The sequence below is a fragment of the Glycine max genome, chromosome 6 (assembly GCF_000004515.6).
Source record: "Glycine max cultivar Williams 82 chromosome 6, Glycine_max_v4.0, whole genome shotgun sequence".
Taxonomy (NCBI): Eukaryota; Viridiplantae; Streptophyta; class Magnoliopsida; order Fabales; family Fabaceae; genus Glycine; species Glycine max.
In genome coordinates, this window is record NC_038242.2 from 16,429,741 (window position 1) to 16,449,851 (window position 20,111).

Below are 20,111 nucleotides of genomic sequence, written 5' to 3' on the forward strand. Positions count from 1 at the left end.
AAATTAAGTATTGATGTGGTTTAGCCTATGGAGAAACGAAGAGCACCTAGCAAATCATGCTGACTTAGTTGATTACTTCATTCACTTTTGTCGTGTTCAAAGTCAAAATTTCAGGGCATTTATTTATTGCAGTGTTCTAACCAAAAAAAGAAGCGGAAAAAGCATCTCTTTTATTCATGTTCACATTTTATATTCACATCTTAGTAAAGACAAAAATGGAAGCCACTTGGAATTATCACTCACCAAATAATCCATAAAAAATAAAAAAAGCTGAGAGAGAGAAAGAGTTGGCATTCAACTGTGGCCATCCCACTATAATGGTATGGTAATGGAAAAAACAAAGATGGAGAGTGAGAAGTAAGGTTTAATCCAAATATGGATAAAGACCATATGTCATAGCACATGGACATTATTGATGTTACCCATGACACAATACAATGTGCTTTTTCTTAAGAATAATAATAGCAAAGTGTTTGATCAAGCGTGGCCACGTTTGGGAGTGGTACATGGTGAAGTATCAGCAAATAATTTTCATTTATGGGATAATAAATTAATAACAGCAGAGAAAGTTGGAAAGTAGTGGCCGGTATCAGGAGAGGACCACAAAGTATATAATTGCCTACTTGGAAAAATTAAGGATTAAGGGATACGATTGGTTAAAAGTTGAAAAATTAATTAGTAGTAAAAAGTTAATTAACTAGATATGTTTTTCACTTACTAAAATAAGCTTTCAGCTAATTAATTAAAACGTGTTACTAAACACATTACTAAAATTGAAGTCTTCGGTTTCTATAATAATTGTCATATGGGCAATGACTATAAGAGACTGAGTTTGAATCCGATATATGTCTTTATATCAGGATAATAAAAAAAATGTTACTAAGCACACTCTTAATCGTGTTCCATGTTCCGTAAGAACTTCTTTTTTTTTGGACATTTCATACTGAAAAATTATACTGATCAGATTAATTTAACTAAATCTGGACCATTAAGCATTGTTGTTTTGACATGGGTTAAATAGATAAATTGATCTTTTTATTAAAATATTACTAATATATATTTACTGTGATTTTCATTGAATTCCCAACTTGATTTTTAATAAGAAAATTTTAGGATAAATATTTACTTTCCCTCTGAATGTGTAAATTACTAGTAAATTTGTTTTCGAAAGATTAAAATTTTAAATTTAGTCCCTCAAAGTATAAAAAGTGTAACAAATTTATTTGACCGCTAACTTCTATCCGTTATCATTAATAAAATAACCTACTTAGCATAAAAGGATGAATTTTTTCACAAAATTAATTGTCAACATGTTCATGCTGAATAGATTGGACAAAAATGTCAGTAAGTTATTATTATTAGACGAAAATATCAATAATTTCTTGTTAGACGAAAATGTTAATAATTTTTTTGAATGAAAATGTTAGTATTTTTTTGTACAAAAATGTCAATAATTTTTTTTGTACAAAAATATCAGTAATTTTTATTTTGGACCAAAATATTAGTATGTTTCCATTAGACCAAAATGTCAGTATGTTTCCATTAGACAAAAATGTCAATAAGTTACTATTATTAGACTAAAATGTTTGTAATTTTCCATTGCATCAAAATATCACTAATTTTTTATTAGACGTAAATATCAATAATTTTTTGTTGAACCTAAATATGAGTATGTTTCTATTAAACTAATTTGTTAGACCCTAAATTTTGTTTCATTTAAGGGTAAAATATAATTTTAGGATAAATTTTTTCCAAATTTTGAATTTTAATCTTTCAAGGACGAAAATGACCATTTATCTTTTTTTAATGATAACTTAAAAGGTGTGACTTATTCAGCTTGAATTTGTGGAACTAATATGATATACACTAAACAAACTTGGGAAGGAATGAAATTTTTTTGACTATATTTTAAACAAGATTGTAAGGTTATTTTTTAAGGAAAAAAAATATACATTTGCTTAAAAAAATTGTCCACAAAATAGAAAAAAGTAAATAATTTTAACAAATTTACATTTATTATCATTTAGAATATAAATGTACTCATTTATTTCAGAAAAACTAAAATGATAGTTAAAAATTATAAAATTTAAAGATGAATTTAATATACAATTACTTTATGAATTTATTTCATCTTAAGTGTGTTATACTTTCATTTGGAATATAATATATATATATATATATATATATATTGATTTATTAAAAATAGTGTTTTTTTAGATATTTACTTTTAATATTTGCTTATATATTATTTAGTTTGTTTCAAAATTTACATCAATATAAAATACTTGAAGAAAAGTGGTCGTTGACGTTAATTGGAATTTTAATAGAAGAAGTCTTTTATTTAATGTTTAATATTGTATCATATTTTTAGTTTTGGGTTAATTTTTTTTAATGTTTTATATAATTATATCAATATATTTGTTTTACTAACAAGTATTTGGAGTCTAATAAATTAGTCTAATATAAACATACTAATGTTTAAGTTCAACAAAAAAATATTGACATTTGCGTCCAATAAAAATTATTAACATTTTGAAACAATATGAAATTACTAATATTTTGGTCCAATAATAATAATTTATTAACATTTTTGTCCAATGGAAACGTACTAATATTTTGGTCCAAAATAAAAATTACTAACATGTTCCTCCAAAAAAAATATTACTGACATTTTTCTTCAACAAAAAATTATTGACATTTATTCCCAATAATGATAATTTATTGATATTTTTGTCCAATCTGTTCAGCATGACCTTGTTGACAATCAATTTTGTGATAAATTTTTCTCTTTATACTATTTAGGCTATTTTATTAATGGTAAGAGACGAAAGTTCACGACGGGATAAATTTATCGCACTTTTTTATATTTCTGGGGACTAAATTTTGAATTTTAATCTTTCATGGACAAATTTGTTAATGATTTACACATTCAGGAACAAAAATGACTATTTATTCTTTTTTATTTATAAAATTTGAACTCAATCTTTCATTATTTTTTTCTTATTAGATAATATGTATGCAAAACAATAATTTTTTCACATTATTGCAAAGTATCCACCAGCTTTGTGATAATTAATTTCCAATGAAAAATTTGACTAACCACTTATAATGGGATTTCCCTTATCAATCACATTTTTTTCATTCATAAAACTTAAAATTTTACTTAAAAGAATTAAATCAAATATAACTCAAATGAATGACTTATTGATAAGAAAAACAGGAATTTTAATATCCCACCAAATAAATTTGATTTTTTAATCATAAAATACAAATAGTCTTAATTACAATTTTGGTCTCTACTTAATTCTTAAATTATGATTTTGATCTTTCTATTTTTTTTAACAATTTTAGTTCTCAAATATTAAAAATATTTATAATTTTGGCTCAATCCTTAATTTTACATAAAGTGTTTTATGATTGATTAAGATGTGTTTGTATTGTGATGAGGTGAAAATTAATATTTAATAATTAAATTTTTAATTAACTAATATATATATATATATATATATATATATATATATATATATATATATATATATATATATATATATATGATTATTTGTAAATTTTAAGATTTGAAGAAAATTTTGATTTTTTTTTAAATTAATGAGACTAAAATTACACAAATATATTTACCTTCTTCAATTTCAATAAATTAAATAAAGATGCAATGTATGTTAAATTAAATTAATAATAAATTTATTCTTGTATATTTAATTTAAAAATTAAATCACTATAAAGATACATTATGACAGAAGAATCTTGACTTTCTAATGATAAATTGATAATATGGTATAAAACTACGAATGTCAAATGTAATAAGAATGACTATGAATGTCACGTCGATTAAATATATAAGTCAAAAGCTGTGACGATTACTTTTTTTTTTATTAAACCACACGACTTGAGATTTCAAAGAAATAATTTTAAAAGGTAAGTATTATCAAATTTAAAGATAGGGTTTATATTTCACGCAATAAAGTCATCATTTTACGTGTTTTGTATTTCTTGGTTCATAATAACTTCAAAAAGTCACTTTAAACATGTTTTTAAAAGCATTCAAAACTAAGGAAAGAAGCACAGTAAAAAAAAATGTTAAAAGATACCATTCACTGAATCTTGATTTTTTCAAATCGGACAATTTGAGAAAAAGATTTCTTCGTTTTAATATAGGGAATAGACATCTATTAATTATTAAAGATTTCCTCCTTCCTTTATTTTTTCAACAAAATTGAAATTATCTTCTTTCTCACCAAAAAAAAAAAATTGAAATTGAAGTTTGAATAGGTAAGACATCCAAACTTAAAAAAAAAAGCCCATCCATTTGCTTATTGTCAATTGGATAGGTCAAAAGCTGAAAAAAAATTGAATTCAATACTTCTTATTCCATATGGAAAATTATAGCTATGGAAAAGGATTAAATAATTCTCAAAATACATTACTAAAAAACACATATTTAAATCTTAGTGAACAAAAACAACATTAAATTTGAGGAGTTATTTTTTTTACCATGAAATTGGTGCAAAGTACTCAATAGTTTTACTCATTATTAATTTTTATTGAAAAATCTAATTGACTATTTTTAATCATTTTTTTCATTTTTTTATTTTTAAGGTTCGAACATAATGTCTTATTTAAGAAAATTAATTTCAATACTTCTCAAATCAATAACTTATTGTTACCTTGCTTAGTTAATTAGAACTAAGGCAAAAGTATAAAAAGCTTTATTTTATTTTATTGTTTCATAATGATAGGTGAATATTATGCTACTTTTTTTTTCTAGAATCAATGCAACAACTTTCATGTTACTTTTTTTTCTTCTAGAATCACTACAACAACTTTCATTGCCATAGTTGGAACTTGAACAACATGGCTTATCCATTTATGTAATTTTTAAAAGAGTTTCACGGTCTGATTATCATCAATCACAAATGATTACCATTAATATTACTTATAAAATAATTTTGTAAAATTTAACAAATATATCATAACATTGTTAATGTATATTCTTTTTTCTCTTTTTAAGAATTCACCAATTCATTTTTTTTATAAAAATACTCTTGAAATGTAAAAAAAAATGATATTAGATGTGTGTGGATCTATATTCTTATGAATTTTTCTCTGATAAATTTTTATTTTATTTTCAAAATTTAAGATAGAGTAATGCAAGTTATTTATTTAATCTATTTTATAACAATAAACACATTAACCAATAAAAAACCTAAACAAAGAATAATATCTCAAATTGCTATATAAAATTATGGATATCAATCATTTTAATCTTAAAATTACAAAAATTTACTTATATTTTTGAATTATATATATTTTTAAATTATTATTTTATTAATTTTTGTTAGTATATGAAAAACTATATGCAAAAAATTATACACAAAAATATAAGGAATGAAATGCAAAAGGTATATGATACCTAATATATACTCATAGACATAGACAGTGAAGGATTCACTCATTGGAGTATGGGGGTAATTATCCCCAAACTAAAGTTTTTTACTTGAATATATTGAATAATTTTTTTTCTCTCCATAAAAATATAAATCTTGTCTCTAAGATAATTTTATTAATAAGATGAATGTAAATAGTTATAAAAAAAATAGGTTTAATTACTCATTTGATCTATATGGTTTGATCATTTTTACTTTTTAATCCTTATAGTTTTAAAGTGATTTTTTTAGTTTTTATAATTTATATTTTAATTCTCTTTTAGTCATTGTAGTTTGAAAGTAGTGTTTTTAGTCTTTATAGTTTTCATTTTAACTTTCTTTTAGTCCATATAGTTTGAAAATGGTCTTTTTAGTCTCTATACTTTATATTTTAATTTCCTTTTAGTCTTTACCATTAACATATGAGTAATATCATCAATTACAATTAACTACAAAAATATTAGATAGTAATTCGTAATTAATTTATCGCAAAATAATTTGTAATAAAAAATAGTTGATAATTTATAACTAATTTGTAGCTAATTATTTTTTATATTTTTTTTGTACTAAGGACTAAAAAGTAATTAAAATACAAATTATAGGAACTAAAGATCATTTCCAAACTATAAGAACCAAAAGAGAATTAAAATACAAACTATAAGAACTAAAAAAAATCACTTTTAAACTTTAGAGACTAAAAGAGAATTAAAATGTAGACTATAAGAACTAAAAAACCACTTTCAAACTATATGGACTAAAAGATATGAATCAAAGATTTTATCTTCTCAATGGACTCAATGATCCTAGTCTGAAGAATACTTATATGGCTTCATTACCAGAGTTAAATAAGATGGTAACAACTTCCCAAATGGATTTTTCTACCATGTCCATGGGACAAATCCATCAATTCACTCTGGAGGTCGTTACCAAACTATGTAGACAATACCAATATTTCTCTGATATCATGAATAGAAAAATCAAGTATAGCAAAGCATGCAAAAATCCTTTCTTGGAGATTAAATGTAAAGAGAAGGCTTGCCACTGCTCACCAAAGAAAAAGAAAGGTCCTGCCAAGTGACACTAAGTGGAAAAGGAGGCCATTGAAGTTTTTTAGGAAAAGTCAGAGGAAAGGAAAATCTAGGGAACAAAGATGTTTTGTTTGCAATCAGTCAGGGCATTTTGCAAAAAATTGTCCCAAGAAATCGAAAAAGGCCATCAGACTAATTTCTCATCTTCAGATTGGAGAATATGATGATATAGAATCTTTGTATTCAGACCAGAGCGATCTAGATGAAGAAACTGAATTTGCCTTAAATAAGACAGATTCTTCTACTGAAGAGTCTTCAACCTCTCCGATCTCCATCTTCTCTATCCAAGAAGAACAGTTTATAAGACCTGTAATTCCTCAATCATGCGTTAAAATTCAAGTGCTAGAAAAAAAAAGTTTGAAAAACCTATCAAGGTTATTGCTTTCATAGATACTAAAGCTCAAAAAATGATGATGGATCTGGATATTCTTCCTAAAGAATATTGGAAAAAGAAGTAGCTTAATTTGTAGAAACTGATGGGAAAATCTTTAGAACCGACCTAGTAACTTATGCTCCAATAGGCATCAAATTTTTCCCTGATTGTATCATTTGGACCAAAGTCATTAGTAGTAAATTGCCTGACAGAGATATGCTCCTAGGAATGGATGTCTATACTACTTCCAGTAAACTCCAAATACATTCTACTGGGATCAAATTCAAAAGAGATTTCAAGCCTTTTTAAAAAATTACGAGGCTTTTCTCTTTAGCAGAAGCTCCACCAGAAGTTGGAGAGTTTAGACGAAAGATTTCTTCCCTGTGTGCAGACAGTCATGAAAATTTCAAGCATCCATATCCTTTATGGAAAAATAACGAATACTTTGGTGGTCTGCCATTTAGATTAAATGAAGATATCAATCCAAAAAAGGCAACCCATCTAGGGATGTCACCTTCAGATCTACAGGCAAGCAGCCAGACAAGAATGTCAAGATTTGCTAAGATAAGGATTGATTGAGCCAACCCAATCAAGTTGGGCATGCTAAGCTTTTTATGTAGAAAAAAGAGCTGAAAATTGAAAGGAAAGAAAAGGTTAGTTATTGACTATAAGCCTCTCAATCATTTGCTCAAAGATGATAAGTTTCCAACCCCAAAGGCTTCTTCACTCCCAACCTTGATCAGAGAATCAAACTTATTTTCAAAGTTTGATTTAAAATCAGGTTTATGGAAACTTGGCCTAAAACCAGAAGATCGGTATAAGACAGCCTTTTGTATTCCAAATGCTCAGTGCCAATGGACAGTCCTTTTGTTTGGTCTAAAAGTAGCACCCTCTCTTTTCCAAAAAGCCATGACCAAGATTTTTTAGCCTATTTTGGAAAACACCCTTGTATACATAAATGATATCCTTCTCTTCTCAAAAGATATTGTCTCTCATAAAAACTTGTTGAATCAATTTTTTGAGATAGCCAATCAGTATAGGATCATGCTCTCAGAAAAAAAAAAGATCTAGCTAGCTCGATCCCAAATTGATTTCTTAGGGATGCATCTTTTCCGAGGTACCTATCAGCCTCAGCCTCACATAGCTCAAGAGCTGTTAAATTTTCCAGATGAATTCCTCATAGTCAAACAAATCCAACAATTCTTGGGAATTGTAAATTATATAAGAGATTTTATCCCATAGCAGCTCAATATACTAGCTCATTGTCAAAACTCTTAAAGAAAAATTCTTCTCCTTGGTCAGAAGAGCAGACAATAACAGTTAAGGAGCTCAAGAAGATTGCTCAAAATCCTTGCCTTGAAGATTCCTAGGACAGGTTAGAGGATATTACAGATTGATGAGAGTGACCATTACTGGGGAGCTATTATGATGGACCAAGAAAGGGAGAAGAATTATTACTATGGTCATGCTAGTGGACAATTCAAGGAAGTTGAGAAGCATTATCATACTACATTTAAAGAGGCATTGACGATAAAAAATGGAATCAACAACTTTGATTTTCATCTGAGAGGACATCAGTTTCAGGTACACATGGATAATTCTTCATTTCCAAAAATTTTGGAATTCAAAAACTAGATGCCTCTAGATCCTCAAATTTTAAGGCTCAAGGATTGGTTCTCCATATATGATTTTTCTGTTAAACAGATAAAAGGAAAGAATAATTTGATTCCTGATTTTTTATCCAGACTAAGCAAGACTATTAAGGTGATAACTTCTACTCACTTTTTCCCTAGCTAAAACAGCCAAAACCATTAAGGATTTCCCTCTACGGTTGGTTATCCATATGCCAGTAGAAATTCTTCAATATGCTAAGTCCCATTACTTCCATTTCCTTCACGAAACCATGAGATTTAATACACTCCTGCTCAAATATTTGACCCTAAGATACCCTTTGGAGTTATATTTGAACTCTTTTGTGAGATCGGATGGGATTTGTGTAAACTAACCATATGGGCTATTTGGTGTAATACAGTTCAATACTCTATTCCCATCGCCCTAAAGCCTCTGATGACATACCACATCTTGACAGATCCATATAAAGATGAATATTTTTTATGAACGATGTTAGAATGGTTTTCTCCTTTAGCTTGGTGGCGTATGAAGTTGAAACGGATTCTAGACATTGAAAGACAAAGAGGAATCCCAGAAGATCACATAGGAAATCTGGTTTCTATTGTGATTATTCACCGTCCTTATTTTATGGAACAAGGACAACTTTGGTCTAGAAATGAAGCTCAAATTTGGGGAACGTTTGAAGCATATCCCTTAGAAGAAAGCTATCGGATCCGGCTGGCAAGATGTCTCTGTGAAATTAACAATTATTCATGCAGACCTTTGGACCCAAACCTACCAAGTTCATCCCAAAGGCCAAAGGATTGTTATCCTACTAATAGGATAATACTTCAGAATGCTAGTGATAGTCAAATTCGCACAGAGATTTATGTTTCAGATCTTGTGTTTCAAAAGGTAGAAGATTTAGCTAATGACAATTATACTCTAGAATAAGACTTGGAGAACTACAATGCTCAATTGATGGAGTTGTTACACAAAAAACGATATCCTTATTATCATCTAGTGTATAGAAGTCTCACTCAGTTAGAAGTGCAACATTACGACTTGTCATTATCTACCAGATTAGACTAATGGTCTGTTAAAGAAATCTTGAATAAAGGTGTGTAGTAAGAGAGTGACTTTTAGGATAAGGATGAACGAAATCCTATCCTTCTCATCGTGTGCCACATGTCTACTGTTAGAATCTGCTTTATGTCTCAATCTTATCTTGAGTCTGCTTTATGACTCAGCATTATCGTGCTTTTAGAAAAGTAGATTCTATGTTATCTTATTTTGTAATAATTTTATCCTTCTCGTGATAAGACTTTGTGTGTTAGTGTACGTCCTCTTCCTACATAAAGGGGACTAGTTTGTATGTTTAGGCACACTGAATTCAATAACACTCTTTTTTTATTAAAGTGTCTCTTCTCTAAACTCCCTTTTATCTGAAACTCTGAGTTATATAATGTTTATCATCTGAAACTCTTACCAGCTAGTATGCTCTACACTCGCTTCTTTTGAGGATCTTATGTATCAAAACGTCGAATATTGATATCAAATGGGGGTTATCTCTATGGTCTATAGAAATCTTGAGTCGAAGTTATTCAAAGATGCTTAATACCCTGGGGAGGCTCAAAAAGCATAATGGATATACTGAGATAATAGATGTCTATGAATCAGCTCAAGGCAACTCAACCGAATAGTTAGAATATAAACATGAGAAAAAAAAACTACCCGTGCCTAGCAAACAAGGTCCCTAAGGAATCTCCAAAAAGCTTGTGAGTAAGAACCTGAGAACACAAATCCAACACTTGCACTTGAATGTTTTGTCTTGCTCCTTTCTTTGCAAGCCAATCTGCCACTTGGTTGTCCTCTATGGAAGTATGTTGAAAACATAGTTGTCAATCAAGGTTAACAAAATTTATGATCTTTGTCACTATTGGGTAGAAGAAATGAGATGGATTATTGTCTTCTTGGATTAGCTTCAAGACACTTTTTGAAATAGTTTCACATATCGGGACATGCTAGGTGCACCCAACAATTAGGTGAATGGGCAAAATTGCCCTTATGCCAAAGTTTGAAAATAAAACTAATTTTTTAAAAAATAATTCCTTCTTCGATGCACCTAGCATGTCCCTCAAATGTTTGATCCCTTCTAGCCACGTGATACTCAGCCCATTGAATATTGCTTGAAGTTCAGCATTTGTGATTGTTGTAACCCCACAATGACCAGTGTAATCCATGATCCATCTGCCATGAACGCCCCTAACAACTCAACCAAAGCCTGCTTTGCCTGGATTTCCCAATTATGTTTGTAAGTACCTGTGGTGTATCCCAACGATCTTGAATTGTTTGCCGCGCATTCTGAGTACAATTAAAGATTCGCGAAATTGTTTCATGAAACAACATGTTGCCAAATTATATTGCCAAATCAAATTTTAGTTTTTTGTATGTTTTGGTTAAATTGATTGAAACAACATGTTGCCAAAGTAATCTCTATTGCGTAAGTTGATTTGATTGAATTTATATAGATATTACATGGAATTATTCATGTGAATTGTGCTTGGTACAAAAAAAGACACAATTTGGTTGAATAATTACATGTTTGCGATGGTAAACATGTGATGATTATAAATTGTGTGATTTTCCATGTGAATAATGAAATGTTTAAAGATAATCATTATTTAACTGAAGTAATCATCATATAAGTTTTCCATGAGAGTAATGGAGTATCCAAAGACAACCTTTGTTTGATAGGACTTATCACTAATGTTTGACCAATGCATTGAGAATATCACTTGCAATTAGTCTTTTTAATCCAATTGTTGTTGTTGCTACTACTACTACGATTTAAAATACTCATATTATTTGAGTCTCAACATAAAATTTAGATTTTGAAAGGAGTTAATTGACAGTTGAGGATATTGCATAATTTTTTTTTCTAGAGAAGAAACAAGAAAACAAGATAAGGAATTTCTTTGTTGCTTTTGTAGGATGAGACATATAAAAAAAAAGGGAAGTCCCATTTACACTATTTAGTGTGTGAAAAATGATAAACTTCTTATTTTTGTTTGTTTTAAAGTTAATTTAATTTTGTACTGAAAGATGTTAGTGAGTAGATTTTGGTTCTACTACTCACATAAGCATGTCTATGCGATGCTACCTATGGAATCATCCACCAAGTGTTAATGAAAAATTCATCTATGTGGGCGATAACATAAAGTTGCAATTGAAGCTCTGAGAACTTTTATGTTGTTTTAAAAGACTCAATTTCATTTTAATTTGGTTGAGACATATATTGAGTTGTTTATTGAACCAAATTTTATTTCTAATTTGGACAATTTTAATTATTTTTTTAAATTAGAAATAATAAAGTTAGTATCCCGTGTGATTAAACTGTTGCAAGTTATGAGTTCTTTTATAGATATTTGAGTGTTCCTATTGCAAACAATTTTGGGTGGCACAAAACATAAAATTAAATGAGAATTTCGTCACTTTAGAACATAAGCGCTTAAGTCATATCTCTTAATAGATAATTTGGATGCTTATGTTATAGGTAATTTTGGATCCTTTATATTGGTTGGACCTTATAGTCTATATTGAGTATATAATGAAAAAATAAACAAACAAAAAGGAATTCAAGTGATGAAAGAACTAAGGATGTTTTAGAACTAATACATAAATATATTTGTATTCTATTCCTTATAGATTCATGGAATGAACAAAAGTATTTTATTATATTCATATATGATTCCTTTTTGTTTAAATTATGAGAAGTTTTGACCTCTAGACATTTAGTTTTTCAAAGTTGAAGTTAAACTTCAACTAAGAAAAAGAAAGAAAATTAAGGTTGTCAAATGTGACCATGAGGAATACTATAGTAGATATGACATAAGATGCAATGTTTGGAGTCTCCAATGTGTTTTTCTTCAATAATTGTGAAATTGTTCTACAACATATAATGTTAGGTAAACCTACGATGAACAAAGTTGCAGAATGATGAAACTAGACTTGTACAAATATGGTAAGAAATTTGATTCTTCTATACCAAAGTCACTTTGGGGAAATACATTAAAGAATGCAATTTATATCTTTTTAGGGTACCAATTAAAGTAGTCACTAAGAACCCCTATAGGTGTGAGCCAAGGAAATCCCAACATTAGGCATATGCACATTTGGGGATGTCCAGCCATAACAATGCCTTATAGGTTACATGAAGATAAGTTAGACTTAAAGATAATTAGTTACAATTTTTTTTGTTACATTTAAAGTTCTCACATTTATAAGTTTTACCATCTCACTCTAAGATCATGCTTGAGACAAGAATGCAAAACTCCTTGAGGAAATTGAGTTAAGAGGGGAAGGAAACAAAAAAAGTGTTGTCTTTAAAGAATAGCCTGTTATTGACAATAAATAAGTCTTTGTACTTACCATTGTTTAAGAAACAAATATGGTAATTAAATAATGATGTTACTCCTAACATTTTTAAAAAATAAGACAACACTGAGATTCTCTCTCAAGCACCACTTAAAGTTCAAACTCAATAACCTTAAGAAGTATCATTAAGAAGATCCACTAGAGAAAAAAAAATGTAATTTGATATGATTATGTCATATTTCTTTAATAACATGAATATGACATTAGGTTGACTGAGAAGGTCTAATTGACTTTAGTGAAGTCATGTTGTGTGCTAACTCTTAAGTGAATTGATGTCATTAATGATGTAATAAAACCGATAGTTGAACATGATATTTGGGATATCGTTAAATTGCTTGAAAGTGTGAAACCCATAAGTTATAGATAAATATCTATAGTCGAAAGGGATTCAATGGGTAATATTGAAATATATAAAGTTTGTCTTGTGGTCAAAATTTTTACAAGAAGAAGACAGGCATTGATTACAAAGAGACTTTGTCTTTGATTTCTTAGAAAGACTTTCTTAGGACTATAATGACACCGTTGATCATTTTGATAATTTTTTTTGCATAGATGGATGTAAAGATTGCGTTTCTAAATGGAAATATTGATGAAAAAATTTATACAGTGCAACTAGAAAATCTTGTTTAAGATGATATAAAGACTATGGTATGCAAACTAAAGAAATCTATTTATGCTTTCAAACAAGTCTATCATCTATGGTATTACAAAATTCATCAAGATTATTTCTTATGGTGTTGAGGTAAATTTGGTTGATGATTGCATATACTAAAAGTTTAGTGGGAGTAAATTTATTATTTTGGTATTACATGTTGGTGACATCCTACTAGCATCATACGGTTTATTATTGCAAACCAATTATATTGCAATTTATCATGTATTCTTAAGTTTATTTTTTATTGTCCTGAAATAATTTTTAGTGGGAGTCTTAAGGTGATATATGAGTAATCTTGATATGCAACACTAGAAAGCGCATAATGTGTTAATTGAAGAAAACATGAGACTGCATGTTTTCATATCGAAAGTCTAAAAGTTTAGAGATCATTGGGTATTCTGACTTTGATTTTAAAAGAATATCTTAATAGCAATCACTTCACATAAGGATCCTAATTTAACAATATTAGTGGAGTTAATATTTTTTTGCTATGAGACATCATACTAGAATTTATGACTGCTAAATTATTCTAACTAGCTTGCTTGTTGTTGCCAACATTAAGAAATCATCGGGTGTTTATTGGAATAATATCTTAGTGATCTTTTTAAGGATTCAACCAAGTAAAAGTTTGTTGATATAAAATGTTTGGTTGTTAAATAAAAAATTCAAAAAAATACATATTTGTATAGAACATATAGGGAGTCATTCCATGCTAGCTGATCCATTTACTAAAGGTCTGACACTTAAAGTTTTTCCATAAGCATACTGCTCATATGAGTGTAATTCTTGACAGTACCTTAGTTTAATGGGAGTCTTGCTTATGTTCTATATCTTATGGTTTACAAGTATTTTGTTTGGATTTTCTCGAGAAATAAAGTTGAAGTTTGTCATTTCATTATGAGCTTCTTTTGTTTGCAATATTTATGTTGTGTTTTGATTGATCTCTATAAAGAATAAAGTTTGGACCAATTGAAAATAGACATGACTGAGATCACATTGCATGTAATTTCCATGCTGCTTATCCATATTGACCTATGTCATTTAGTGTATTGATGTAGTGGTCATCGGGGTCTAGTTGCATTTGTTGTAGTGACGAGAGCCGCAGTGATTTCATTATTGATACATGAGATGGACCAGGTTGTTAAGGTAGAAGTCTAAAGGTAAATAGTGTACAAATGTGTGCTTAAGGATTTGATATAATCGTTACAATATGTAGCCTAAGTGGGAGATTGTTAGAATTTTCTATTCCAATAATTAATGTAGGCTAATATTATAAGACAATTATATTAGCTATTTATCATTAATGAATTTTATTTTATGTGATCAAATTAAGTGAGCTCGTTAGACAACTAAATCAGACAAATGATATGAACTTAAATGAACATATGTCAGTGTTGATCCATTAGGGGATAATGGAAACTCTATTAAGTTAACACACTATGAGAAAGCTATGATCCCCAATATACCGAGCTGTCATATGCAGTTTCTCTTCTCCCCATCTTAAGAGTTACGAAGGTCCTATTAAGGAATAAAGAGATGTTCCAGTTGAGGAAGAACTATGAAGTCACTGGTTACTTGCATATTCATATTCTGCTGCATTTGTTTAATCAATAATTATGGATTCAGGTATTCCTAAAATTTTTCCTGATAATCTAACGTAATGTGTTCATGGTGGTTATTGGTGTTTTATAAGGATCCCAAAAAATTCCAACAAAGGGATCTTGAAGTGGATCCGGAAGTTGCAGACAAGGTTGAGGCGTGGAGGGAAGACCAAATCTTAGATATGAGGAAAAAACAAAGAAAAAAATGAAAAAGGAAGGGAGAAAGAAAACCGACGATAGTAAGTTGGTCTCCAATGTGGTGTAGTTGCTTCTCATATTGGATATCAACGACGGATAAAGGAGGTTATGCGTTGAGGTGATGGGAGTTGCTGGGGAGGTCAAAATGGAAGAAAAGAGAGCCACAAAGGGAAGACTTGATGGGAGAGGAGTGATCAAAGATGTAGGATAAAAGAAGTAAAAAAAAAATTATTATATTTAAGATTTTTATTTATGAATACAGGTAAAAATCACTTCCACATCGGTGAGGAAGTAATTTATAGCTTCACATTAGAACCCACCAAATAGAACCTAAAATTATGGATATTAATCATTTTAATCTTACAATTACAAAAACTTACTTTAATTATTTGAATTTTATATATAAAGACTACAACGAATGAAATGAAAAAGGTTTAATATATACAGAGAGAGGAAGGTTTATGATACCTAATACTCATAAAATGTAACATTTAAGTGTCCAAATACACTATTCAATTTCAAACAAACTAGTTTTGACAGCTCCTAAAAAATAAAGCTTAAACTAGTTTTTTAGTATTTTATTTATTATTTAAGATGAATTTTATACGAGTGAATAGACAATTTAGTCTTTGAGATTGTACCTATTTTGTATATTAGTCTCTAACTTAATGTTAAATTCAAAATAGTCTCTATCTTTGCATAAGTGTTGCAAAATAGTCATTCCGTTAAATTTTAAAGTAACGCCGTTAGTGAGGTCAATTTTAGTGCCGCGTGGACTATCCAACGTGACACTAAAGGATGACGTGACATGACACATGGACGTGCTTCCTAAAAGATGCCACGTCATTTGATAATAACAAAACGAGTAAATAGGCAATTTAGTCCCTGACTTTGTATCCATGTTGCATATTAGTCCCTAACTTAATGAAAAATTCAAAGTAGTCCCTATCTTTTGCATAAGTGTTGCAAAATAGTCCTTAACTTAAAAGATGCTAGAAATCGTGCTTAAAGTGTCCATGCATTGCAAAGGTTGTGCCTTGCATGATTTCTGGCAGCACAAATTCCTCCTTGGATTCCTTGTCATCTTTTGATTCCTCTGGTTTTTTCTCTTCTTTCTTTTCTTCTTCCTCTGCTTTTTTCTTCTCCACTTTGTTGTCCTCTGGTTTTTTCTCTTCCTATTCAAAACACAAAAAAAAAAAAATCAAAACCCGGAATGATACATTGTTGGTAGTTGAAGAAAAAAAAGAGGAAAAGAGAATGGTTATGCATACCTCGCCCATTGGTGTTGACGGCTACAGAGATAAGGTTGTTGCTGTGGATTTTTGGTTCTTTTTATTTGTGCAAGTGTGTGTGGGTTCTTTTTCGTATATATGCCTCAATTGATTCAGAACCATCAAATTTGAAGAAGCCATTCATTCTATCATCATCAAATGACGTGACACTAAAATTGACCTCACTAACAGCGTTACTTTAAAATTTAACGGAAGGACTATTTTGCAATACTTATGCAAAAGATAGGGACTATTTTGAATTTCTCATTAAGTTAGGGACTAATATGCAACAAGGGTACAAAGTTAGGGACTAAATTGCCTATTTACTCGTTTTATTATCATCAAATGACGTGACATCTTTTAAGAGACATGTCCACGTGTCATGCCACGTCATCCTTTAGTGCCACGTTGGATAGTCCACGTGGCACTAAAATTGACTTCACTAACGGCGTTACTTTAAAATTTAACGAAAGGACTATTTTGCAACACTTATGCAAAGATAGAGACTATTTTGAATTTAATATTAAGTTAGGGACTAATATGTAAAATAGGTACAATCTCAGGGACTAAATTGTCTATTCACTCAATTTGATACTTTATTTTTTTAGTTTAATTTGATTTTTTTAATTTTTTAAATCGATTCAATTTTAATCCTCTTACTTTTTTTTTTGTTCAATTAAATCAAATTGATTTATTTTTCTTAGAAAAAATATATATTTTGTGACGTTTTAAAATCACTTATGGATAATTTTAAACTATAAAGTATGATTTTTTGAAGAATGAAATTGAATCGTTTAAGAAATTAAAAAATTAAATTAAACTTAAAAAGAATTAAAAGATGAAATTAAATTAAAGAAATGATTTAAAGGACTAAAACACTAATTTAACAAGAAATAAAACACTTAAAAGTTAAAATTGTTTTAGTGACAAAATAAGGAATAAATTATTTAAATACTAAAATAAAATAAAATAAAATGTAAGTACAGTAAAAAAAAAAAAAAGCATACAAATTGAATTTGGGTGCAAAGAACGAAATATAAATAAGGTTGGTTTGTGGAATAAGCCGTAAAATATGGCGGGAACGGGAAGAGGAAGCGATTCGCAGAAACAACTGTTGAGCCTCATCCGCGATTTCGCGGCGGAGAAATCTCAAGGAGGTAGGTATTCAATATTCAATCCTGTCATTTCATCCTTTCCAATTTTCCATTAGAAGGAAGAGCGATGCTTCGTGATGTTTATTTTGTTTAAAAATTTGAAATTTGAAGAACGAAGAGTGGTGAATCTGAGAAAGCAAATCGAGAAGCTTACATCGGAGCTGAGCGAGGCCAATGCGGAGCTCGAAAATGCGAAGCGCTACAAAGAACTAGTCGAACAGGATCTTAGAGGCTTCGAAGTTCAATTGATGTTGACTGAATCTTCCGTTCAAACGCTAGCGGTTACTTAATACTCAGTCAATCGATTTCTTTTGATAGAATTCAATTCAATTGAACACACACCGACACAGGCGAGAGTATCTCTAATTCAAGGCCACATCTCTGCCGTCGAATCTGATTTCGAAACTCTCAGGGTGAGTCTCACTCTCTCACTCACTCTCGCCGTTGGATTTCAAATGTTTTTCTCTTGTTTATAACTTGTCATCATCAGACTTGTTTGTGATTGTGTGTTGTGCTATCATGACCAAAGAGTGAAGAAGCAGCTTTGCGGTAACACATCATTCGTTACTCGTTTCCACCATTTTCCCAAGTTAAATTGTTTGTTTGCTTCAATAGACTTCCATGTGTGTTTGCACTTTGCAGGGAGCAATTCTTCCACAACATTCTTCATATGAATGGCAAGATAAGGTTCGTCGCATTTATCAAAATATTGTTATGCATTAATGAAATGTACTATAGTTGGTACATTATAGTTACTGATCCCTCAATAAATGCAGGAAATTTCAAGAGAGCATTATTACTTGCGACATTGGTTCAACAGCTTCTATAGGTTCTGTTATTCTTTTCACAGTCATAGTCTTTGCTTTATATGTAAAAAAATAAAATAAAAATATGAGGACATGAGAAGTGCAGAACTATAGGATTCTTGTGTTGTAGCCTTGTTTCAGGTGATTAGTTTTTGCTTTGATTCGGTTCCTTCTCATAGTGCATTCACTTTGCTTGAACAACAAGAAGCAGATTGTATTTTCTGCTACTCAATTGAGTGGCCTCCTACCATTAGTCTCATTTATTAATAATTTTCATTCAGAAAACTTGGCTCGCCCAAATATTCAGCTGATCTTTTGGTACATGTTTGTATTACTATCTCAATACACAACTACACAAGATATGGATATAATAGACATCAAATAAGTTTTTATTCCACTCTGAAAATTTTATGCACATATGTTGTTTTATAGGTAATATTGTTATTAGAGAATGAAAAACGGGATTGATTCAATTTAACAGCAGATAAAGAACCTATTGAAAATTATTTGTTGTTTAGAGTTACTATCCCCTATTTAGTTGCTGTATATTTGTCAGTAATAAGTAGGATTTGATTTGTTTTATTTACCTATATTCACAGTGTGTAGATAATAAAAATTGCTTATTATAGATGATCCTGTTCACCCCATGCACACCTCCTGGATCTGCTGTAGTAGTTAGACATCCCTCATTCAAATGTTCTTTCTTTTCTCTTTATCTTGAAAATTTTACGTATTGTATTCTTATACAATTAAGCTGAGGATTCACTTTGATATTGATTTTAGATGCATCTCAAGTAATAATGAAAGAGAATGATGCTGAAGTTGCATTAAGGGCTCTTGAAAGTACACTTTTAGAGGTAATATCTCAAACTGCTAAAGAGGACCAGGAATACCAAGCAGAACAAAAAATTTATGAGAATGTAAGTTGAGAATCAAATCCTAGAATGTCAAGGTTCCTTCATTCTCTTTATTTTCTTATATTTTACTCTTTCTCAAGTTAAGGAGAACCTGCAGGTTCAGCAGCAATTGATTGATTGTGAAAGAAAGGTGTCTTTAATGAGCATGATAGTCATGGAAACAAAACAAGTGCAGGATCTGATCTTATTTCCTTACAAATATTTAACTAGTGCCAATTGTTTTAATAGTTTTGATAGTCTCTGCTTCATAGGTTACACAACCAAAAATCTTAAAATTATTTCACTAACAGAGAAAAGAAGAGTCCCGATTTCATCAATATAGAGGTGATATACTATATTCATAAAACATAATAAAAAAAGATAAAAATTAATTTTATAAATTTTATTACCAAAGACACTGTTCTATCCCTCCTCTCCCAAATTTTAGTACTAGATACTCTAGTTTATGTGATCTTAGTATCATTAATAACTCAACGGATTTTAATTGATTAGCATAATTGGAGCATCTGAGTTATGTACTTAACCGGAAACAAGCAGTCATCTAAATTGGAAGCGGCAT

General features: G+C 29.6%; 1 protein-coding gene across 1 annotated transcript; it reads left to right on the top strand.

Moving 5' to 3' along the window:
• The first annotated feature begins 17,609 nt into the window (after window positions 1-17,609).
• LOC100797493 (uncharacterized) lies at window positions 17,610-19,803 on the top strand. The gene is given in 9 exon segments (XM_041016592.1): window positions 17,610-17,832; window positions 17,941-18,110; window positions 18,180-18,242; window positions 18,359-18,378; window positions 18,472-18,516; window positions 18,606-18,658; window positions 19,419-19,555; window positions 19,650-19,766; window positions 19,768-19,803. Coding segments are annotated over 9 exon segments (726 nt in total). The 5' UTR covers window positions 17,610-17,747.
• The last annotated feature ends 308 nt before the right edge of the window (window positions 19,804-20,111 follow it).